Source organism: Microtus ochrogaster, chromosome 16, assembly GCF_000317375.1.
Source record: "Microtus ochrogaster isolate Prairie Vole_2 chromosome 16, MicOch1.0, whole genome shotgun sequence".
In the NCBI taxonomy this organism is placed as follows: domain Eukaryota; kingdom Metazoa; phylum Chordata; class Mammalia; order Rodentia; family Cricetidae; genus Microtus; species Microtus ochrogaster.
Genome location: NC_022018.1, coordinates 42,475,101 through 42,499,793, shown reverse-complemented (window position 1 = coordinate 42,499,793; position 24,693 = coordinate 42,475,101). Strand labels below are relative to the sequence as shown.

Below are 24,693 nucleotides of genomic sequence, written 5' to 3'. Positions count from 1 at the left end.
AAACAAAATTGTAGATTGAGCATACAATATTAAACTGCTAGAAATCTGTACGGTTTTGATTTACAAAAGCAGTGATTCTGTATGAATCACTGGAACTCCTAGGTCCTTGGTTTGTATGGTGTGTGTGTGTGTGTGTGTGCGCGCGCGCGCGCGCGCGCGCGCGCCTGGATGTGTAACTTCACATCTATGAGCAGGCATGTAGAGGCCAGAGGCCAACCTCCAAGCAGCATCCACCTTGTTTTCTGTTCAGTCTCTCAGTGAATGGAACTCACCAATGTAAGCTAGGCTGGCAGGTCAGCAACCCCAGGGATCCACCTATACCTATCTCTACCTTCTTGGAGCTGGGATTACAAACCATGGGTTCTGGGGATGAACTCAACATGGCAAGGACTTGACTAAACTAGCCCCCAGCCTTAGGTTTTGAGGTTGAGTTTCAGGGAAGAGTGCTGTATACCTCAGTCATAGGACACACTTAGCACATACAGGGCTCTAAGTTCAAAGTCAGTGCCTTGAAGGAAAGGGTGCTGTGAAACCCGAATTCCATTAATTTAGTCCAACAAAACTACACATTAGAAAGTGACCAGGTATCTCTAACTTATAAAGAACAGTGTGCCCAGCAGTGCCCAGCTGTAATCCCAGCACTTGGTGGGCTGAGGCAGAAGGACTGCTCTTCTTCAGTTTAAGGCCAGCTTGGGATACACATCAAAAGCATGGGTTAGAAAAACAAAAAGCAGAACTGAGCCCATCTGTCATGTTTGAAACCTAGAGTCAATCTGGTCAAAATTCAATCAATCAATCAATCAATCAATCATTGTCAATTACTATTCAAGTAATAATTTGTTTGGAAATGAAATCTTTAGCTGGGTTTCAAAAGTGCAGGCTACAGCTAATTTAAGTGAGATACTTAACACTTTATGCACTGGACTCAACTGATTGTTCTAGACTAAACAGAACATAGCATTCAACAAAAAGGAATGTGCTACCAACATACACAACAGGAGCAATACCAAAAATGTGAAGTTACCAAGCATGGTGACACATGCCTATAATCCCAGCATTTGGAAGACTGACACAGAAATTCAAATTCAGAGCCAACCTGGGCTCAAAGACAAAAATAAACACAAAATACCCTTGTTTAAAGGCAAAGCTCACGCTGAGGCATTCAACTGCCAAGAGCTGTAGTCAAGAGAAATCCAATCGATGGTAACAAAAAGTGGAGCTCTGGCTGCGCTATGTTAGGGGTAGAGGAACTACGGGCAGGTAGAAAACTTCTGGAGGCAGCGGACCATTCTACACCTGGTGGTGCAGACAGACACCAGTCACACAGGATGAAATGCAGCTACAACAAGCACTTTAGTGAATGCACACCATACATCAAACAAGATACAAAACGATAGCAGCTTTTAATTATCAAACAAAATATGAATATATATTATCGACAAGCTCAAGTTTCCTTAGACTAACCTCCCAATCTTGTTATCTACCTCAATTTCTCCTACATCCTTCCCCACATATAATTAGGAATTTGGAATGGCTTCAAATAAACCTTTAAAATACAAACATATACATATACATCCGTAAGAAACACATAGTATTAGTTGCACATGGGTCTAATGCTGACTTAAATATACCTACTACTTAAAATTCCCCCTTAGATTACATTTTAAAGACCTATCTATCCATGTGAACACAGATCCAGGTTATTCCTTTTACTGCTAATACAATACTTTAACCTATGACTGACTACACCATGGTTTACTCAGCCAGGCCATCCCCATTCAGAAAGATAATCAGATTGCTCTCACAGATTACAACTCTCCAGTGTAGAACAAATAGTAGTCACTGCTGGGTAGACTCTAGCCTCAGTTTAACTTCCTACAAGGACAATGTTCTCATATATAATTTGCCTATTTGAAGTACTGAGTAGTTAAAAGAAAACTGTTAACTATATTACAAAAACAATGAAACAAATAATAAGAATCTATTAAAATACTAAGGAAAATGCAAACATGTATGGTACTATTTGATTTACGTTTTGAAGCATTTATTAAAATACTGAGTATATGATCATAACAGCCATTTTCTTCTATGCAAAGATTATAATTAAAACACCAGCATATGTATTCCAAAAGCAGTCACATTCTGTTTATATTTTTTGCTTTCTTCTTTTATGACTATGATGTCTTCCTCCATCCCTGAAATAAATAGGCATAAAATGATGAGACATATTATTTATATTAGAGCTTTACAGTAATTCAGCAAAGTTATTTTTACCAGACATAAACTATGATAAGCTAAGACATGCATTTACAACTGAATACTTTTTTTTTGAGACAATCTCACTATATAGCCCCAGCTAGCCTAGAACTTACTATGTAGACCAGGTTGGCCTTGAACTCAAAGATCCACCTGTCTTTGCCTCAAGTACTGAGGTTAAAGACATGTATCACCACTCCCAGCTGACAATACTCTTTACTTGATAGTAAAAAGAGAAAGTTAAAAGACTAAAATTAAGATCAAGATTAAAATTAAGATCTTGATTAAGATCAAGATTACAATACAGGTAAGCAAAATGGGGAGGCTCTAATAAGGGAGAGGAAGAAAGATAAATACAAAAGAAATAAGAGGGCAAAATAATAATAAAGATGTCTGAGAAAAGTTATAAGGAATCATACTGCTAACTAACAAAAACAAAAACAAAACCTAAGTCTGTTTACAAATATACGATTTATATGAAATTTTCTCACCTGGGCTGACAATGCTCCCTACAAGAGCCAAAGACCCCTAACAAAACCCCAAACCAGGTATGACAAACCTTCTTTTGAGTTGCTGGTGGGAACTGTTCAAGAAACTACCAAAGAAGTAAAGGTTATTGCTGCTGTTCTTGGCTGTCCCTCAGAGGCGGAAGGTAAGTCCCTATGGCTGAAGACACCACGCACTTCAGACACAGAGCCCAGAGATCCCTGAGCTGGAACTGACATGAATAAATCCCTTCTCCTTGAGGACTAGCTTTCAGGGTACCAGAAATCACCATGCAAACTTCCAAAGGAGGGAAGCAACCAACAGTCCCACCCAGCTATGATACTTATGAAAAACAGCAACAAGCATGGCACAACAGCCCTATGGGTGCTACAGTGCCACAAATACCTTGTTGGTAACCAAAAGTTCTCTAATAGGACTTAAGGCCTGCTCAACAAGAGGGGAGTCAGTCATGCCTGGTACAGGAAACCTAGCTAACTACCCAGGGCTAGTGAAGTCATGGATCTTGGAAGAGAGCCTTCAACTACCACTTTATTAAACCAGCATAACCCCTAACTTTACTTATAATATTTGTCCTTATACCCACAGTTAAATGTAATCATCACTCCTCATGAAGGAAATTTCTCTTTACAACAGACACAAGACCATTACAGAAAATCACAACTAACCAAAATGTGGAGTTGTGGAGCCTAGTACCAATGGATAGATACATCTACAAAACACCCCCACACCTAAGGCTCAGGGGATACTGCAGAAGATGGGGCAGGGAAATGGTAAGAGCCAGAGGATCAGGGAATGACTGTGTCTCCTAGGAATTTCAGAAATTACACTCATAAAGTCTCACTAACATAACTACCTACAGGACCAGAGCAAAGACAACAGCAGACATGCCAAAGAGGACTGGGGAAAGCCCATGAAGCCTCTAGCCTACACAAAGAACTACAGGCAACTAAGGAATTCTCAGAGCAGGAGAAATAGTATTCTGAAAGAGCAACCATTTGGTTATCCAATCAATACCAAATGGTCAGCTCTGAAGACACATATACAAGTAGCATACAGACTGAGCAGGCTATATTTAGGAATCCATATGCATATACATATATGCATGTAAGGACAATTAATGAAAAAAGGTCATGAATTTGAAAGAGCAAGGAGGGGTATATAGAAGTTTGGAGGGAGGAATGACAAGGAGGAGGATATGATATCTCAAAAGTAAAAGAAAGGGGGAAAAAGGTAAGCAAAATAGGATTATACTTTGGAGATTTGCTTTAAAATAACTCTGAATATATGTTAATGTTAGATGACCAGAGAATCCATTTCAATTTAGAATACTAAAGGTACAGAAAAAATGTAAATTATCTGATTTCTTTATTCTGGCTGCTGTCTCAACCTTCTCTAACTCATTCCATCTTAGGAATGAATGTAGAAATCACTAGGAGGAAGTATTTCCTGCGCGTACACTGGTTATCCTCTCTAACAAGACTACTTCATATTCACATTGTAGACTTGCAATGTAAGTTTATAGGGATTGATTAGAGATGTCAACTCTGTAAAGAGCCAAAGTACAGTGTCTACTAGATGGACAAGAGTCCATCTGTGGGAGTCAGAGGGGTAACTAAGCAAGCGTTACATCATTGTAAGAGAACTACATCACAGCTAACTTTAGACCTACAGAATGACAGTAAGATTAGCAAAACTGTCAGACCAATACAAAAAGCTTTACTTGGGCTAGAGAGCTTGCTTGACTGTTGACTGCTCTTGCAGAGAACCAGGGTTCAGTTCCCATCACCCAGGCAGCTTACAAATGCTCGTAGATACAGGTCCAGGGCACTCAATGCTTTCTTCTGGCCTCCTTGGGCCCCTGCACACACTGGGTGTACATAAGCTCATGCAAGTACACACACACACACATAAACATAAGTAACTTTTATTATTTTTTTTTCTAAACACAGTTTCTCTGTGTAACAGTCCTGACTGCTCTGGAACTCACTTTGTAGAACAGGCTGGCCTCAAAATCACCTGCCTCTGCCTCCTGAATGCTGGGATTAAAGGCATGTGCCAACACAGCCCGGCCAATAACTTTTTAAAAAAAGATTCACTAATTCTTCTTTACCATTGGCCCTGCAGAGACACATCATGTGAAAACCTAGTGTTTGACAGCACTGTGCACATCAAACCAAAGAGCCAGGCATGATGGTGCACACCTTTAATCCCAGAATTTGGGAGGCAGAGGTAGGTTTAATCTCTGTGAATTTAAAACCAGCTTGTCTACATAGTGAGTTCAACGACAACCAGAGCAACCCAGTGAGACTCTGTCTCAGAAAAACAAAAAAAAAAACAAACAGATACAACAAAACTAAATAGGGCACAGACCCTGCCTTCCAGAAGCTACCCTTCTCCTGGGGAAGGAACTACTAAGTTCAACAAACAATATTGTGCTAGGTAAGATTGTCCTTTTTGCTTGAGCAAGAGGACTCAGGAAAAGATAAGACTTTACCAAGCAAGCCTTTAAAAAGAAAAAAAAAAAAAAAGGACACAGTGCAAAATGGCATAGCACTGTGTTCAATGAATGAGAACTCAAGTCAGGCTACCATGGGGTAATGGAAGGTAAGAGAAACAAGCAGAAACTGATCCTAAATGTGGAAAGCCATTCAAAGGAGTGGGGATTTTGCTGCTGCTCCATTTTTAAGAGAATTCACTTGGGCAGCACAGTAGAAATGGAGCCACAGAGTTTAAGTTCAGACAGCAACCCAAAAGACGACCATTATTTTCTAGTCTGTTCAGACAGCAACGGGAACAGGAGGGAGGCACACAGCAGAATGGACAGGAATTTGGACCTGGTTTCCGTCTTAGGTAAATTGAGAGGGTTGTCCCTCCAACCAGGACAGGAATACTGAGGAAGAAGGACAGAACACGAAACAGTTTAGTCAGAGCCCTGGTGAATGTGACATCCAGGGGGATGCCATACAAGATTAGATAGTTTAAATATATTATTTAACATTAATTCATATCTCCTAGTTATCAAAATTATACTATCAAGAGTAAAATTTACTGGCTGAAATTAGGATGTGTCTGATTCCAATATTTCAACTAGAGAGTTAGCATGAAGAATGAGAAGCAGGAGAGGACAGTATGAACAGAAGAAAGGTCTAAGCAATATCATAACACTGCCTTATCTAGACGTTATTTTCACATCAGGTTAAGAAGTTATTTTTTAAAAAAAAGAGGTGGGGTCACCAAGCAAGTCACCTGGTGGTCCAACTCTATAATCCAGGCTACTTGGCAAGCAGAGGCAAGAGGATCAAAGGTTCAAGGTCAGCCTGGGTTCTGTAGTGAGTTCAAGGCCAGACTGGATAACAGAGTTAGTTTCTGTCTCAAAATTAAATATATAGAAAAGAACTGAAGTTACAGCTCAGGAGTAGAGCACTTGGTCTACCATGCATGAGCCTCTAGGGCAGTGTTTTACCACACACACAGAACTAGGAATACAACACTACAGGGGTAGTCTATGAAGTTAGCTACAGTGAATCTTTAGAATTCCACTGATTCCTCCCCCACCTTAGCTTATTCCTACAATGTATTTTCCTGCATTCTACAACAAAGTCAACAATGCTGGATAACTCAGGGGTAAACAGACTCACCTCTCTTTTCTTCTTCTTGACTCGGAATTTTTATCCTTATTTCTTTTTCGTTTGTGTGGGCTCCTACTCCGAGCCCTTCTATGTCGTGAATTTTCCGCATCCAAATAGCTTCCACCAGACTGTCGTGAGTCTACCGAAGCTGACCGCCTTTCTTCATTCCTGCAGCACAGAAAGGAATACCCATCAGTTCCTTCCACACACAGACCACCAACCTAATGTATAATATTCTGTATCATACCAATGGCAGAGAGAGTGTAAAAAAACAAGCTTAATCTTATACTCCACAAAGGTAGCAGTCAAAGAAACAACCACTATAAAATTACTTACTTATTTCCCTAATATGATTGCTTATCCCTATACCTGACAATATCACAACTCTAAGAACAGTAATTCTGAGCACTGGCAATAAACAAGCACCAATGAATCATAGTATATTACCAAGAATCTTGGAAATGCTACGGTTTAATAGTACATATAGGTGACAGTTAAAAAGATACTACTTTAAGCCAGACATTAGTGTGCATGCCCACAATTACAGCACATGAGAGACACACTACTATACAGCAAGTGCATGGCCCTGGGTTCAACACAAACAAAATTAAATAAGCAACCGCCGCATCAGTAAAGACAATGGCATACTTTTCAGCACCATCTTCTGCTTGTTCCTGTTCTTGCCAGTGGTTGCTGAGCTCTTCCATGTGTACCTTTATCACATCCCGAATTACCTGGAAGGAGTAAAAACCAAATGTCAGACAGGGAAGTTGCTCTAAAACTCAAGATCCTAACACCTGAAAAATGGGGCTGGAGAGACGGTTCAAGGTTAAAGGACTCTGTTGCTCTTCCAGAAGAACAAGTTTGGTTCCAGCATCTAGGTGGTGTGGCTTACAATCACCTATAACTCAAAATGTGAGGATCTGATGTCCTCTCTGGCCTCCTTGGGCACCTGCACTCATGGTCATATAACCACACACATATATGTAAAAAATAAAATCTTTTAGAAAAATCTCTGCTTGTCATCACTAAAAACTAAGGGTTTTGATATACTGGACTATAGAAGCACGTATTTAGAAACTATAAAATAGGCACTGGTCACACTGGTGAATAGATGGTAGATGGCAATATTATTTCAATATTAAATTTTAAATTGGAGTTATGACTATGAAAGTAAACAGCCTTATTCTCTGGAAACACATACATACCATTTTGGGATCAAGAATCATAATGTATGAAATTTACTCTTGAATAACTCAAAGAAAAAATGTACAGATACAAAATAGTAAAGGATGTACAGAAAGGAAAATGGTTGAGTGGCTATGCCTGTAATCCCAATACCAAAGGAATTCTAGAACACCCTGGGCTACACACAGATAGAAAGAGGTTTAGAATGAAATGCATGTGACACGAAGGCAGAAGGAGGGGCAGAGACAACAGAAGACAATGCGGAGTTTACGGAGAAGAGCAAAGAATAACAGCACATGTACACTAAACATCAGAGCGAACTCATCACATTACAAGTAAATTTTTAAAATATTAAAAAACGACTGAAGGAACAAAAAGGAAGAGGGTGGATGGAAATGGTGAGTACACAAGGCACAACACCCAAAATGTAAAGTTGTGCAGAATTTATTGCTGTTCCTAGTTTCATAACCTCTGCATGAATATATCTATCTGCACATGACTTTAAAACCTTACAATTAAAGCAAGATGAAAGAGAGTGTGAAATATCACAGTCACTTCACAGATGTCCTCGAAAAGAGTCAAGTCCCTAAGCTTTGAGAACCACTTCAAAGCTTCTTTTCTATCTAACCCACACTATCAAGCACAGGACTTGTCCCAGGGAAGACAGATAAACCAAAAACAGAGCTGACACCTCTCCTGCCTGCCAAGAAAATGTTTCAAAGTATAGGAAATAGGGGCAATTACCAAAGAAAGACACTATAGAGCCAGGCATAGTAGACCACGTCTTTAAACCCAGAACTCAGGAGAAAGAAGCAGGCAGATCTCTGGGAGTTCAAGGACAGCCTGGTCTATATAGTGAGTTCTAGGACAGCCAGGATTACACAGAGAAACCCTGTCTCAAAAACAAACAAACAAACAAAAAGCCACTATAGTTCAGACTTGACTGCAGTTTTCCCCTCTCTCAGAGAAACTTTCAATAGCTCCAAAAGCTAAACGCAGAACAATACCAATACTCAACAGGGCTTGGGAGTCCTCCATGACTTCAGGACACCACAGTAGATGCCTTAGTGAGCACACTAGGCAGTTTCCACAGGACCCTAACGTTTTCAATCTGTACTTACCAATGCCCACTGCTTTCCGTCTGGAAAATCCTTACCCCTACTTCTTACCCACTATATATTCTCCCACAGAAACCCCAAGGCAGCCCAGTCTGAGCCAGGAGAAGTGCATGAGCCACACACACCCGTAGTCACAGTCCAGCTCTAGTACCTATCTCTAGAGCAATCCCCTTAGACTATTTTCTTTAGCCCGAGATAGGGTTTCTCTGTGTAACAGCCCTAGCTGTCCTGGAACTAGCTCTTATAGACCAGGGTGGCCTTGAACTCACAGAGATCCACCTGCCTCTGCCTCCCAAGTGCTGGGATTAAAGGCGTGCACCACCACTGCCCTACTTAGACTACTTTTTGATAGCTCTGCATGAGCTCATGAAAGCCTACTGTGGTGGTCTGAATGAAAATGGCTCCCACAGAATTATTGGATGTATGGACTTGTTGGAGGAATTATGTCACTGGGGGTGGGCTTTGAGGTCTCAGAAGCTCAAGACAGGCCCAGTGTCTCTCTCTCTCTTCCTGCTGCCTGCTGATCCAGATGTAGAACTCAGCACTATGTCTACCTGCAGGCTGCTATGCTTCCTGCCATGATGATAATGGACTAAACCGCTGAACAATAAGACCCCCAATTAAATGTTTTCCTTTATAAGACTTGCTGTGGTCATGGTGCCTCTACACAGCAACAGAAACCCTAACTTAGATACCTACCTAGAATCCACCTAGCACAGGCCTACCACACAGGAAAAGGCCAGGAGTTTCCTAAAGTTTCCTTGCTTCCCTTTTCCCTCAGAGCTATGGCCTCTATGACCTCACACCAGTCTAACCGTTTAAAAAGAAGCACCGCTCCCTCAGACTTTAGCACTCAGAGTCTGTGACATGTTTCACTCACAGCACTAAAAGCTCAGATGACATCTTGTTACCATCACCTTTGCACACCTTACAGCACTGTGCTGTGCATGGTAACTATAATATTTTTGCTGAAACTTGTCAAAATTCAGGTTCTAGTCCAGAGCAAACTAAACTATATAAGGCATGAAATGGGAGCTAGGAAAGGGTGAAATGCAAACAAAGCCAGAAGAAGGGTAAACTGTCAAGTGTACAGGCAGGAGGGAGACAATTATGAGAACATAAACTCCCTACACTGTGCTGTTCCCTTGAGTATGCTTAAATATGTCCCTAAGAAAAGGTCAATCATAAAATGATAAAGAATACCAATAGTAACATGATTCCAAGGAGATGAGACCAGAGGGGACCTAGTGAAGAATCAAATATTTGAGAGCCTATAGCACCATACAGCTCCAGACTTCTCCTGAAATAGGCAAGTCTAAAATATATTCTAATTATGAAAACCACTATAAGAAAAGCAAGGTTGGGTGTGTGGCAAAGTGTAACAAACCAGCAACAGCTCAGAGGCAGCGGCAGCCAGTACACTGTGGACGTGGATGAGTGGCCCTTAAGCCCACTGAGACTCAGAGTAGCAGAAAAGAAGAGCACTGCATGTAAGGCAGCACCATGTGTCAGAGCACGGAGGGAAGAATAGGTGTCACCAGACAGCTTCAAAGGCACGTTGGACGAAAGCAAAAATACAGACAAAATGAGGCTAGATTGCCAAACCTTTGACATCAGGGACGAAATCATATAGAACAATTAGAGTTTAATATGGGAACTGGGACTGGGTCTGGATGATTTATGTACCAAAAATTCATCAATTTTTCCAACTTAAACGATACCTAAAAATAAGTCTAGATATTTTAACATAAAGAGACTGATTTACAATAAAAAGCACACATTTCTCACCAGGCACGGCTGCTAATGAAAGTAAGCCCAGCACTCACGAGTACAGAAAGAAAGACTGCTAGGAATAAGTTCACCCTGAGCTACTCTGTGAGTTCCAGGACAGCCTGAGCTCTGGGTTACAGACAGTGAGGGAACCTGTCCCAGTGAATGAATGAGCCAATGACTGAATTAATAAAAATTTTTTAAAAATTCAGGCTAAGGGCTGGAGAGATGGCTCAGTGGTTAAGAGCACTGCCTGCTCTTCCAAAGGTCCTGAGTTCGATTCCCGGCAACCACATGGTGGCTCACAACCATCTGTAAAGAGGTCTGGTGCCCTCTTCTGGCCTGCAGGCATACACACAGAATACTGTATACATAATAAATAAATAAATATTTAAAAAAATTCAGGCTAAATATTTGGTAAAATACTGTAAAAGCATGTTAAAATATCTGCAAAAGAGGCTGGGGAAACAAGTCAACAGCTGAGAGCACAGGTTTGTCTTGCAGAGGACCTGCACTCAGTTCCCAGTACCCACACGGCAGCTCAGACACTCCTAACTCCTCTCAGTGATCTAACACACTCTTCCGGCCTCTGCACACACGTGATACACCGACAGGGCAGCTCACAGACATTCCTAACTCCACTCTCAGCGATCTAACACACTCTTCTGGCCTCTGCACACACGTGATACACTGACACAGATGCAAGCAAAGCATACATGAAATAAGAATAAATCTTGAAAAATATTTATGCAAAAATATTTATGCAAAAATAACAGTTATTTACTGAGGAATTTCTTTTTCTTTCTTTTTTTTTTCAGTTTTGTTTTGTTTTTTAAAGACAGGGTTTCTCTGTATAACTAGCCTTAGCTATCCTGGAACTCACTCTGTGGACCAGGTTGGCCTCAAACTCAGAGATCCACCTGTTTCTGCCTTGCTAGTGCTGAGATTAAAGATAAGTGCCACCACTGCCTGGCTGAGGAATTTGTATTATCTTTATTAATCCTCATGATAACCCTGCTAAGGCTGTACTATTATAAAAAGGAGGAAGGGTCTCTCCCAGAATCTAAGAAAGCTCAATCGGGGCTGGAAAGGATGCTAAGAGCATTGGCTGCTCTTCAAAAAGACCCAGGTTCAATTCTCAGCACCCATATGGTGGCGCACAAGCATCTATAACTCCAGTTCCAGATCCAACACCCTCTTCTGGATGATATGGGCACCTAAACACACATAATGCACAAATATATACTAAGCATATGCATATATAAAATTTTAAAATAAAAAAAGCTCAAATAACTCATGCAAGTCAATGACAAACAGCAGAGTCGAAACTCAGCCAAGAAACATGGTGGTGCATGCCCTTAATTCCAGCATTCAGGAAGTAGAGGCAAAAGGATCTGTGAGTTCAAGAGCAACCTGGCAAGTTCCAGGACAGAGAGGACTACATAGAGAGCCAATGTCAACATACTCCCCACCCTCTCAAGCCAAGGGCAGGTGAGAGCCCAAATTTATACTCTCATGACAACACTGCCACTTTCTCCAAAAGAAATGTCTTTAGAAGGCTACACACAACCTCCACAGATGATGTTATCACCAGGAAAGCCTCTGCCTGGCAGAGAGGTGGGCCTGCAAACACTGGGAAAGTACAGACCTGTGTGGCACTCTCAGGACACTTTAGAAAAAAACTCCAAGGGTATAAACCAGACCAGAAAACCATGGGGAATTTTACTCTCCACACAAACACCACAGAATGATGTGACACTCACCTCAGTGTACGACTTCTTGGTTATGTGAACATTCTTGGCTCTATAGGACTGCCGTCTTCTTTTATAATCTCTCACTTCTGCCAGGATTTCCAGGTAAGATTTTGGACTTTTTCGGCTATTATCTAATGAAAGAATAAACTTATTACATCCTTAGAAGCTTTTTAATTTATAATATGTAATATATATATTATAGTATGTGTATGTTTGTGGGTTTGTCCATGTGAGTGAGGGTGTCTGGAGAGTCCTGAGGACATCTGATCACTTGGAGCTGGAGTTACGGGCAACTGTGAGCACCCAATGTGGGTACTGAGAACCAAACCTGAGTCCTCTGAAAGAGCCTTACAAGCTCTTAACCACTGATCTCTCTCTAGCCTCACTTTTAAATTAAGAACCTATTGTTAGAAATAATCCTGTTCAGTATGTTTCAAGGTAACACATAAAAAGTTTCAAAAATATACATTATGTACACCAACTATTTTTTAATCCCTTCCTCCCCCCACAACAAGGTTTTTCTGTGTAACCATCTTGCCTGTCCTGGAACTCACTCTGTAGACCAGGCTGGCCTCAAACTCAGAGATCCGCCTACCTCTGGCTCCCAAGTGCTAAGAATTAAAGGCGTGCTCCACCACCACAGCCCAGCTCCCCCCCCCCCTTTTTCTTTTTTTTAGATTTTCGAGACAGGATTTCTCTGTAGTTTTTGGTGCCGGTCCTGGAGCTAGCTCTTGTAGACCAGGCTGGCCTCGAACTCACAAAGATCCTCCTGCCTCTGCCTCCCAAGTGCTGGGATTAAAGGCGTGCGCCACCACCGCCCGGCTCCCCCCCCCCTTTTTTTTAAACCCACTAGGTAAACATAGAATTGTTCAACTCAGGTTTTGTATCATCTCTTATTGACATTATTGATTAATGGTATTGCTTATGAATGGAGTTTTACTTTGACTTGTACTTTAAATAGTTCCACCTATAAAAATGCTATTTGTCTGTAATGTCAATAAGAGATGATACAAAACCACCATACCCCACCTCGTGGCAAAAAAATGAAATCGCTTTACTAACACTCCTGAGACCTGAGATGGAATGACAAGAAATGTAAAGAATGCTGTTTATCTTTAACCTTGATTGACTTTAGCAGCCAAGTCTACAAACAGATCGCTGTCGTTTTCAATGACTTGAGAACCAGAGCGCTTTTTCTTTGTCTCCTCAAGGACAAAATCATAAAGGGCAAGGCGATCTGCTTGGGTGAGGTCACACACAGATCGTTTGTGATTCAGAGGAACTTCAACAGGCACCGAAGAATACATTCCTAAGGTAAAATAAGACAAGAGCAAATGAAGCGTGTGGACTCACACTCTCTTTAAATACATGCTATAACAATGCAATACTAACACAGCTACTTTTTTTACATAAAGGATGTGGTAAATGCTAATGTTCATGATGTCTGCTATTCTCTCCAAACAAGGTTAAGCCAGGTCTATGGAACCAGGCAGTAATAACACAGGAACCAACTCGCTCATTAGAAAGCCTGTGTTCCTGCCATGCTTGCCAGGCTGAAACAGACTCTCAACTACAAGGCATTCTTGAAGGCTTCTCCTGTCTCAGCTTCCCAAGTAGCTCAGGCTATCGGCACAACCCATAGGAAAAGGCTAGGAAAGCTTTTGTATAATTTATTAAGTACAACCTCTATACAAAGTAGGAATTATTTCCGTGTATTTGCCTTTTTTCCCTCATAAAAGCTGAAAATATTTTTAGTAGGCAATGTACATTTTTCCTTCTGAAATCAAACCAAGGGGCCAAGAATATGTAAAAATAACTCAAATGAAGCACTAGATAGTTCAATACTCAAGTTCATTACATCTGTGCAATGACTAGAATAGGGAATCAAAAAATGTAAATTAAGTCAAGAGTGATGGCACACATTGGTAATCTTAGCTCTCAGGATTGGGAAGATCACAGCCAGGCCTACACAACAAGAGTTCAACCTGGGTGGGCCACACAGTGAGACTATTTTTTTTTTTAAGTAGAAATCCTAAACTTCCTAAGACCAGGAGAAGACTATTTAAACTAGCTTTAATTTCCGAAATAGGAAGTATGCTGGCTTAAGTAAACCAAATAGAAAAGGTAACAGCAGTGCACCCAATGGTTATGATCATTCTAAAATCTGCTCATGAACGAACAATAAATATATACAATACCTTGGTATGATGTATTAAAACATCGAAGAAAAATTTTGTTTTGAGATTCAAACATTCTCAAAGAAATAAAATGATTGTAACTGTAAACAAAGCAGCTGAAAACAAATCTTCCCACTGCAAACAGAACATCACTACTGAAGGAATGCTAATGTTTGCTAGGTCACCCTCATTAACTTCTTAGGTAAAAGGCTAAAGAATTCAAATAAGAGCATACTATGAACTAAGCATACAAAAGACTGAGAAAGAAAGAAATAGAAGAAGAAATGCCGCCACACTTCTCCACAAGCTCAGGAGAGCTCAGTGGCACCGAGGCTGTGGTTAACGGCTGAGATAATGACACCTGGACACTGTTACAAGGGGCTGGAAATGAGTGGGGAGGGACGACTCCCGCTTAATCAGCCCATCACTCTGATGCTGAGGCACTATCAAAAGACTTTATGGAGCCGGTGTTAACAAAATATACTATATAAAACAGGCTTTTGTGAGCCTAATTCCTTTGAATATCAGCTTTAAAAATCTGAGAGGAAAAATACAAAATGTAGAAAACAGTAAAATAATCAAGCTCAAAGTTCTTTTATTAATCTTAAATTTCTTTATTACAGAAACTAATACTTAAACTTATTAAAATTCAATCAGAATTCCAAACCAAGACTTCTAAGAGTGACAACTATTGAGATAAAGTCAGAAGTTTCAGTGATACTTTTAAAAGGATATCATTTGCAAAAAGGATACTGCATATCTTTAAATAAGGAGTACATTCAGGTTCCTAATTCCTCTTTATACTCACCCCAATTACTGAAAAAGAAAAAGCACAAAAAAGGTTAAGCAACAAACTACATTTCAAACCTCTCATGACAGTTTATTTTTGATTTAAAAAAAAAAAAGGATAACACACTTAAGCAAACTTCATTTATAGGAAGTGTAAATTTTCAAACTATAAGTTTCCATATGGTTTATGTGCTGTAATTGCTGTAAGTCTGTGTCTTCTTCACATTTTTTTAAGTTATGGTAAAATACAAATGAAACACAGTTCATCCCTCTTAGCAGTTTCTTTACACAGTTCAGAGCACTGGACCAGACTTCACTATATGCATTTATCACCCCTTCCCATCTCCAGAACCCTCATCCATCCAAAACCAGACAGCGATTTACTCTAATGCACATTTTCCCTTGTTATCACTTGCCATCACAGGAAGACTTACCTGCAGCACACATATTTTAGTAAAAGGAACTGTCTCTGTGTGGCATTCATGACTGTACAGAACACCCACACAGGGACAAACCCTAACATTAAATAAAAAAATAAATAAAGCTCATGGGAGAAAACGAACTTGCTCAAATGGCCCTCCAAGGTTCTTCTATAGAACACTGATAGCAAGTCATGGCCATGTCTCAAATATGGATGAGGAAACTTACAGCAACATAAACACTTAATACTGCAGAAAAAGATAAACCACTAAGTATAAAGTTACTATTTATGATCAAAATTAGTATCTTTGTTATAAAACCAGTCAAAAGAGCTACACAAGACAGCAAACAAACACCTAGGCCTAGGCTGTTCCCATTCATGGGAGGTCAGCAGAGCTTAGGCCTGACCGGCACAATAGGCACAATGAAAACACACATTCACTGCCAACAAACTTCCGCTCTCGTGTACCCTAAACTAGGGGAAAGACGAGGAAATGCATACTGCTTCACATTCACATAAATAAATCAGTAAGGAGGCAGTGAAAGAGATTCCTGTCCTCGGGTCAAAGATGTTAAGATATCTAGGACATAAGTGGACCACAAAGATAATTCTGCTAAAAAAAAAAAAAAGAAAAGAAAAAAATGCAGACCCCTACATGGGATTTAAACATATTTTTAAAGAAGGGTTACAGATCACATTAAAATAGTTACTCAAAGCAACTCAGTATTTTTGTTTGCTTGGTTGGTTTTGTTTTTTTGGTGTTTGTTTGTTTTTCGTTTTTTTGATACAGGGTTTCTCTGTGTAGCTTTGGTGACTGTCCTGGAACTAGCTCTTGTAGACCAGGCTGGTCTCGAACTCACAGAGATCCATCTGCCTCTGCCTCTGCCTCCTCAGTGCTGGGATTAAAGTCGTATGCCACCACCACACGACCACAATCCAATTTTAAGATAGAATTCAAAGTCAAATAAGTTTCTCTACAAAGTGCAAAGCAATTCCCAGATGTCCTAAATTTAATCCCCAGGACCACAAAAAAAAAAAAAGAAAAAAAAAAAAGAAAAACTAAAAAGAAAAAAAAAATAACTTTCTGTGATGAAGTGAGCCCAACGTCTAAATTTTACTGTCTAGTTTATAAATTCATACTGTGACATTTTCTAAATTATTTACTTATATAAAACTCATCCATGCCATACTAATACTTTCTGCACATTAGCTTTTTCTCATACAGAATGTCTATCAGTTACTTTAGCACTTGCCAGGCCTATTCTCAAAAGACCACTGTTCTACTGCACAGAACAAATCTCACAAGCTACTTATGCAAGGTAGGTGGCAGACTTTCTCCTTTAGACTGACAAAGGGTGAGCAGCACTGACAAGAGCATGTGTGTGCAGTCCGATGGTCTCACAGCGATGTAACACATATGAACATCGAAAAAAACTCCAGTCCATGACTTTTACTACATGAAGATCATTTCTAACCCAAAATAAAAGAACTCAGTTGAGAGCCTGTGACACAGAAAAAAATTCATTCTGGATGCAGCCTTGCTGCTACCCAGCAAAGATGAGTTTCTTCCCTCTGTGTTGCTTCACCTAGAGAAGGGAAAACACTTCTCCGACACAGCACAGCTTGCTGGGAAAAAGAAATGGAACAAGCAAAAGAGCTCAGGGATAAAGAACTTATAAAAAAAAAAAAAAAGGATCAGCTGGATGTGTGGCACACACCAGATCTCCAGCATTCACAAGGGAGGCTGAGATAGGGTCATTGTCTGACTGAGGGAGCCTCAGCTAGAGACCCTGTCTCAAAGAAAAAAGGGGAGGGGTGCAGAGGGGGAGAACCTTACTAAAGAACAAAAACACCAGGCTTTTAGAACAAACACACAAGGATGTTATCAAACTGGCCTATCAGCCAGTTAGTTTACTATCTGTAAAATATAGACCCTGGAGTCCAAGATCCAAATACTCTTTCAACTCCAAAACATATTTATTAATCTATCTAAACCAGCTAAGTGCTGTGGAATAAGGCTCTTGCATGTTATAATGATTTGTCACTTGTATTAGTTTAATAAAACGATGACTGGACAGTAGCAGGAAGTATAGGCAGGGTGACCAGACTAAGAGAATTCTGGAAAGAGGAAAGGCAGAGAGTCAGTTGTCATCCAGAAGCAGAGGAAGCAAGAGGAGAATGTCTTACTGAGAAAAGAAAACAAGTCATATGGCTAAACATAGATAAGAATTATGGGTTAATTTAAGCTATAAGAGCTAGCTAATAGTAAGCCTGAACTAATTGACTAGACAATTTATAATCAATGTAAGAACAGCTGTGGGACTGGGCAGGGCAGAAACTTCTGTCTACAGTTAAGAGTCAATATCTTAAAAGCCAAGACTCTCAAAAAAAAAAACCTTCATTTTTAAAAAAAAATTAATTCTACTAGTCAATTAACAGAGCCAACAAACAGAAACAACAGATCATGAAAGACTTCAGTGATCACAGATCAGTAATCTGTAAACTGGAAAGCAGAGCTGAAGGCCAACAGGCACCAATGTGGGAGCTCTGAAAGGAAATACAAGAAATGTGTTTAGGCTGCCATGATGGCTCAGTGGGTAAAGATGCCTGCCACCAAGCCTGACCACGTGAGTTCAACCTTCAGAAGCTACATTGTGGAAGGAGAGAATTCACTTCTAAAGTTGTCCTTGGACCTCTATACTTTATTATGGCACATGTGCCACCCTCACCCCCACTCCCTCCCACAAATACACAAATCAAAAGTGTGTTTCTAGCTACTGAGTAACTAACACAAGATACAAAGGCCAAGGACAAAAAAAATCTTCCTTCTAAAGCCACAGGGCAACTCAGATAGTGACACATGGCTTCTTAGAACAGCTTTGGGGAAAGACTGAATTTCAACAAGGGAGAAAACCTGCATAATGACTTGGGGGTGGGGGCAGGGGGGACAAGACAATGGGGAACAGGGGACAGGAAGGAGCAGTCCACCTCCCACAGAAAGACAACCTTGGCAAGAGGTGCCAGTTGTGCTCTGACTAAATGTCACACCCAGACTCAAAAGTCTAAACCCTTTAATATCTTCATTCCTTCTGTTTGAGTGAAGCTGTTCTTTTAGCTCATAGTTAACTTTTTTTATTCTAGTTTCTATCAAATTCTAAGGCAGAACCCTTTGAAAACAGCTCCAAAGCTGAGTACAAGACCCCACAAACCGTGGAAGACCAGAGCAGATCAACGACTGTGCTTGTGCCTTCCTGGTACAGACTCAGGAGGGAATGTTCCGAGAGTGGCAATGGAGACTACACGTTTCGCAGTATGTGTATTTCAACATTTTCAAGCTCTCAGGGGCAGGGACTGGCATCCCAATAGAACAAAGCAAGAAAACACCCTTATCCAGCATACCTACTCAATAAATAATCTGTCTTTTAACAACTTACCCACAAGGCAACCACACCTATCAGATAATGCCAAAACAGCACCCCTGGCTGAGATGGCGCCTGAGGGAGCCTCCAGTGTATCTGAATAGGAAATAGCTAATAATCGAGTTGAAACAATATAAGCTATTCCACTGTTAAATATAAACCTGATCCTTTTTCAGTGTAACCATTCCACAAGGGTTTTCTTGAGAAGTAATATCACGCTTATATGAGGAAAAATACCTTGATTCACAAATTAGCCGGACTACAACACTTACTTTGACTGTAACAATCGCCATCGTTCCCAGCTGCAGTTCTAGCTTGCTTAATTATCTGGAACTGTGAATCCTTATCTGAAAAAGAAAAATCCAAATCAAGGTCTATAATCTCAGGAAGAATTTTTTTTTCCAGTCCACTAGGTGATCAGTTTCCAATTAGTTTAGAAAACATAATCAGGTATTCAGGATTAGCAGGTACAAATTTAAGCAACTAATAACTAGTATCACTGAGAGTCCAGACAACATTTGAAGTGTATTAGATTTATCATAATCTTTAAGGTGTGGGAAGAGTGTGCTTCCCTGGAAAATAACAGACTCTAGGTTCAGTCTCCAGTACCACAAGAAATAATGAAACTTAGGCAATCAACAGGGCAACAGTGCACCAAAAGTCACCTACATACCTGCGTTGAATCAGGACGTCTGTTTCTAGAGATCAATCAAGACTTTGTCCATATACTGCAAATAACTGGAACACATTTCCCATTTTCATCTTTCTTTATCTTCAGTTCCCACTGGATGGGTCAGGATCCCACCCTCCCTTGTACCTTCAGTCATTGTTGTATAGTCATATTTTTGTTACAACCAAGAAGGGAGACGTGTGCCCTACTATATAATTGTTTCTCTTTGTTGTTTTGAGACAGGGTTTCTCTGTGTAACAGTCCTGGCTGTCCTGGAACTCACCCTGCCAGACTAGGTCGGCCTCAAGCTCACAGAGAACCGCTTGCCTCTGCCTCCCAAGTGCTGAAATTAGAGGTGTGTGCCACCATGCCTGGTCTACTACACAAAATTTTGCAGGATTTTCACCTCTGTTAACATATGCCCAATCCTATTTTTATATTACATGAATTATCTTCATTGTGTACTAATTACTCCTATTATCACTGATCACAAGTATGTCTATAATATCCATTCTTTTGCTAAAGAAAAATATAAAAACTAGACTATTTTTTCAATTATAATCTAATATACTTACTCAAAGTAACTGAAGGAATCTTCAAATTCTCATAGAAAAAAGCAGGATTATACATTTCATCCTAACAATGGGAAAACAAGAAGAGAAACTTTAGCTAGTATTCTTGAAGACTGCACAGTTGTCTGCTTTAAGATTTGATAGAAATAGGGCTGGAGAGATGGCTCAGTGGGATGGCTGCTCAGTGGTTAAGAGCACTGACTGCTCTTCCAGAGGTCCTGAGTTCAATTCCCAGCAACCACATGGTGGCTCACAGCCATCTATAATGAGATCTGGTGCTCTCTTCTGAAATGCAAGCATACACGGAAGGAATGTTGTATACATAATAAATAAATAAATCTTTTTAAAAAAAAAAAAGATTTGATAGAAATAATACCGCTACTGAAGTTTCTAACAATTTGTGAAGTCAGGCAAAGTACTGTGTTCTAAAGGGATCATAATACACCCTCCTGGACTTACTGAAGAATGAATTACACGATATGATGCAAGAAACAAATGTTACCTCTTCCTCTTTGGCATAGCCCAGCTTCCTCAATCTGCAAGATTCCATGTGCTTTGCTAATGATGATTTAGGCATACGATGATTGGAATCATAAGGGCATATCGTGATTTCATCCTGCAAAAATCAAACAGAAGGAGGAAAATAGTATTTAAACAACAATCAGTACTTTCTTTTCTGCAGATCTCCCTTATTTAAAAAAACAAAAACTGTTTCAAAATTCTAAAGCCTCAGTGTTCTTTCCAGTCCTTCAGAGCTTAACTTTCTTATTTTTTTTTTTTGTTGTTGTTGTTCGTTTGTTTTCAAGACAGGGTTTCTCCGTGTAGCCTTGGCTGTCCTGTAACTCTCTCTCTGTAAACCAGGCTGGCCTCAAACTCAGAGATCCGCTTGCTTCTGCCTCTCAAGTGCTTAAAGACATCTGCCACTATTACCCACCTGAGCTTAACTTTCTTAACGATCAATTCACTCTCCCCAGACTCACAGCCATTGGTAAACGTTCATCTCTACACCTCTGTCCTCACTACCTGACTGACACCAGCCCTTAGCACTCTTCCTGCTACTGAAGCCGAAGAACATTTCATGGCTGTTGTATTTGAGCTCCTGGTCCACTTTGCTCTCTTGTTGTTTATGTATACACATGTATATAGGAGCACATGTGTAAATGTGCATATGGAGGCTGGAGATCAACCTTTTTCTCAACCACTCTCTACCTTATTTTTTGAGACAAGGTCTCTTACTAAATCTGAAGCTCACCTATTTGGCAAGACTGGCTAAACAGCAAGCCCCAGTACTGAGGTTACTGGTTCTCCGAATTCTCATGTTTCTGAAGCAAGCACATTATCAACTGAGCCATCTCCCCAGCCTTTGTTTTGTTTGTGAGGCAGGATCTTGCTATGTAGCCCAAGCTGGCTTTGAACTTAAGGCACTCTCCCTGCCTTAGTCTCCAGAGTGCTGGGGATTACAGGCACTCATCACCACATCTAGCTTCTGATAAATGTTTATTTCTGCCCCTCTGGTTCTTGAAGTGGCTCCTTTTAAGTGTTGGTATTTCGTGTAATGCTAATCATTAACCTCTTGTCCTTCGATAACATGCTTCCTAGCCAATATTCTGCCTTCAAGTCTCACTGTAGTTTAGTTCCCAAATCTATGTCATGAGATCATGTTTCTCTCTTAGGTACCTTATACTAGGATCAAGGTGGCTCAAAGGGTGCAGTACTCACCAAGCAAGTCTGATGATCTGAGCACAATCCCCGAAACCCATACAAAGTTGGGAAGAGAGAAACTGATTCCACAAAACTGCCCTGACCCACCCCGCATCATATACACACAATAATTTTCTTTAATCGTTTTAATAATTATTAAGTATGTTGTACTAAAAGCCCAACGTGAACAAAAAAGAAATTCAATATATTCATGGTTTGTGTGATGTTTGGTCTTAATTGTCAAACTGATACAATCTAGACTCACCCAGGGCCTCTGGGCCCGTATCCATGTAGAAGCATCTTGTTTAGGTTAATTGAGGCTGAAGACTGTGAGTGGAATTACTCCCTGGGCCAGGTTTCTAAGCTATATCCTTGGTTGCAGAAGCAATGATCAACTGCTTCAAGCTCCTGTAGCTTTGGCTTCCCTATTAGCACAGACTTTACCTTAAACTGAAAGCAAGCCTCCTTGGTTTTGCATCTGTTGCTGTGATAAAACACCTGCAGAAGCAACTTAAAGAAGAGCTCATTTGGTTCACAGTTCCAGGTCACTGTCCACCCTGCAGAGAAGCCAAAGCTGCGCTAATGCACTCACAGTTACAGATGAGACAAGAATGTATGAAACGCTAGTGTTTGGGTTATTTTTCCCTTGAATTAGTACAGGGCCCGGCCCATAAAATGGTACTCCCCTCTTCAGGGTGAATTTCCCCACCTTGATGAATCCAATTAATAAATCCCTCCCTGGGATGCCCAGAGGCCAACCTAATTTAGATCATTCCTTATTGAGAGTCTGTCCCAGGTGATTCTGCACTGTGTGAAAGGATCATGACACCATCCTTTCTTTTTAAAAAACAATTTATTTTTTTTTTTAATGCACATGGGTGTTTCACCTGCATGCATATGTGTGAGAGTGTCAGATGATCTGGAACTCGAGTTACAGGCAGTTGTGAGCTGCCATGTAGGTGCTAGGAACTGAACCCAGGTCCTCTAGAAGAGCGCCAATGTTCAAGCACTGAGCCATCTCTCCAGCCCCACACCTTCTCTTAACCTTGCTAATGTTGGGTATTTTATCACAGCAACAGAGAGGTAACTAAGCCCCCTAGCACCCAAAGCTGCGTTCTTCCCATTTCTGTGAAAGGAGCCACCTGCCCAGAAACTGCCTCTTCCCTTGTCACCACTTCCAAGAATTGCCTAGTCCTGACGTTTTTACTCTTAAATGTCTTTGAAATCCTCTTCATTCTCTCTATCCCCAGCGCCACTTCTCCAATCCTAGATGCTCCAACCACCTCTCTGGATAACAACTGCTATCTAATTGCTTTCCATCTCTGCTTTCAGGGATGGCTGCTCTCTACCCCAGTCTCCACCATGCAGCTATTTTTGAAACCCTAGCTCTGCCATTTACTGACTATAAGATACTGGGCAACATAATCAACCTTTCCTTGACTCAGTTTCTTCATCTATAAAAGGGGAGCAACAGACCCTCATCTCAGAAAGATATCATGGAGATTAAATAAACATAAATATATGGGTTTATACACAGAACACATTTGAGTAAGGGCCTAGCACATGGTATGTACTAAATAATTTTACGTATCAATTAAGTACACGCACTCTTAGAAACCACAAGGCCTGCATTCAAACCCCAGCTGCCAGTTATCATCAGTGTATCCACTCTGATGGTTTTGCTTCCTCATCTGCAGAACGCTGGCAATAATTCGCCTCAGAAGGTCATGGAGAATTTTAAAGGAAGTAATACAGGTGCCGTATACAAGGCATTAGGTGAGGGTTAATATCCTGATGCCAAGCAAACGGTGACCTAGAAGGGGGAGGTGGATCCTGCTCAAAGGCCTGGAAATTTCATAAATCATCTAATACATAGCTCAAAAATGTTCAGTTCTACCCCAAACCCACTTTACAGCACCGTCACTAAGTTTTAAATCCATGAGCTATAACTGGTTAATTCATAACTCCAAATATACTCGTAAATGAACAATGGAGGGTATTTTCCTTCTAATTGTCACTTTAATTTTAATAGCAAGTAGCTTATATGGGCATCTAACATATCTTAAATATTTCCATTGGCGTACGACTTAAACCTTATTATTTCAGCATAGTAAACGCATGGGAGTATAAGAAGAAAACTCCACACAATGCAAATTCCCCTTCATCCTGGGCCGATCAAAATAAGTCAGGATAATTCACTCAAACACACTTAAGGGTCAGCTGCTAACTACCATTCCTTAGTGGCGTCCTTTCCAGAACCGGTACTATCCGAGTGGAAGGCGTCCGGATTTAAGGTAGAGAAAAGAGAACTCGACAACCCCCCTCCCGCCCCCGGCTTTCCTGACACCGACTCTTAACGCAGTGCGGAATCCTTATGACAGATGACAGAGCAAATCGCCAAGCCCACAAGCAGCACCCCCGGAACGTGCACCCCACGAGCCCTGTCCGCCTCTGCACCGCACCGGGATGGAGCGCTCGGAGAGATCTGGGCGCGTCTTCCCCTCGGCGAGAAGCCCACAGCCCCGAAAAGGCCAGGCCACCGCCGCCCTCACCTCGGCCGCCGCCTCGTCCCCAGGGTCCAGCTGGTCCAGGCTCCATCCCAGGGACGCCGTCACCTCCTCCAGAGTCCGACAGCAGCTCTCTACGAACTCGCTCAACTCCTCTTGCAGCCGCCGCCGCTCCTCCAAAGGTGGAGGCTCAAGCTCCATGCTAGCCGCTCGCC

General features: G+C 40.9%; 1 protein-coding gene across 1 annotated transcript; it reads right to left on the bottom strand.

Annotated features, from left to right (window-relative positions):
- Window positions 1-1,388: 1,388 nt before the first annotated feature.
- On the bottom strand, window positions 1,389-24,693 carry Snrnp48 (small nuclear ribonucleoprotein U11/U12 subunit 48). Its single transcript, XM_005355057.2, has 9 exons — window positions 24,524-24,693; window positions 20,773-20,886; window positions 20,274-20,334; window positions 19,301-19,375; window positions 13,343-13,531; window positions 12,232-12,353; window positions 7,041-7,126; window positions 6,402-6,560; window positions 1,389-2,195 (listed from the first exon to the last, which is right to left on the bottom strand). The coding sequence occupies exons 1-9, from the start codon at window positions 24,677-24,679 to the stop codon at window positions 2,147-2,149; spliced, it is 1,011 nt and encodes a 336-aa protein (XP_005355114.1). The 5' UTR covers window positions 24,680-24,693; the 3' UTR covers window positions 1,389-2,146.

What these genes read in the sequence shown, in the direction of transcription:
- Snrnp48 (XM_005355057.2), bottom strand. Translation starts at nt 24,679, where the DNA reads ATGGAGCTTGAGCCTCCACCTTTGGAGGAGCGGCGGCGGCTGCAAGAG. An exon ending in GCTATGCCAAAGAGGAAGAG is followed by an intron (nt 20,335 to 20,772) that starts GTAACATTTGTT and finishes TCCCATTGTTAG; the next exon opens with GATGAAATGTATAATCCTGC. An exon ending in GGCTGCTAAAGTCAATCAAG is followed by an intron (nt 12,354 to 13,342) that starts GTTAAAGATAAA and finishes TTCTTTCATTAG; the next exon opens with ATAATAGCCGAAAAAGTCCA.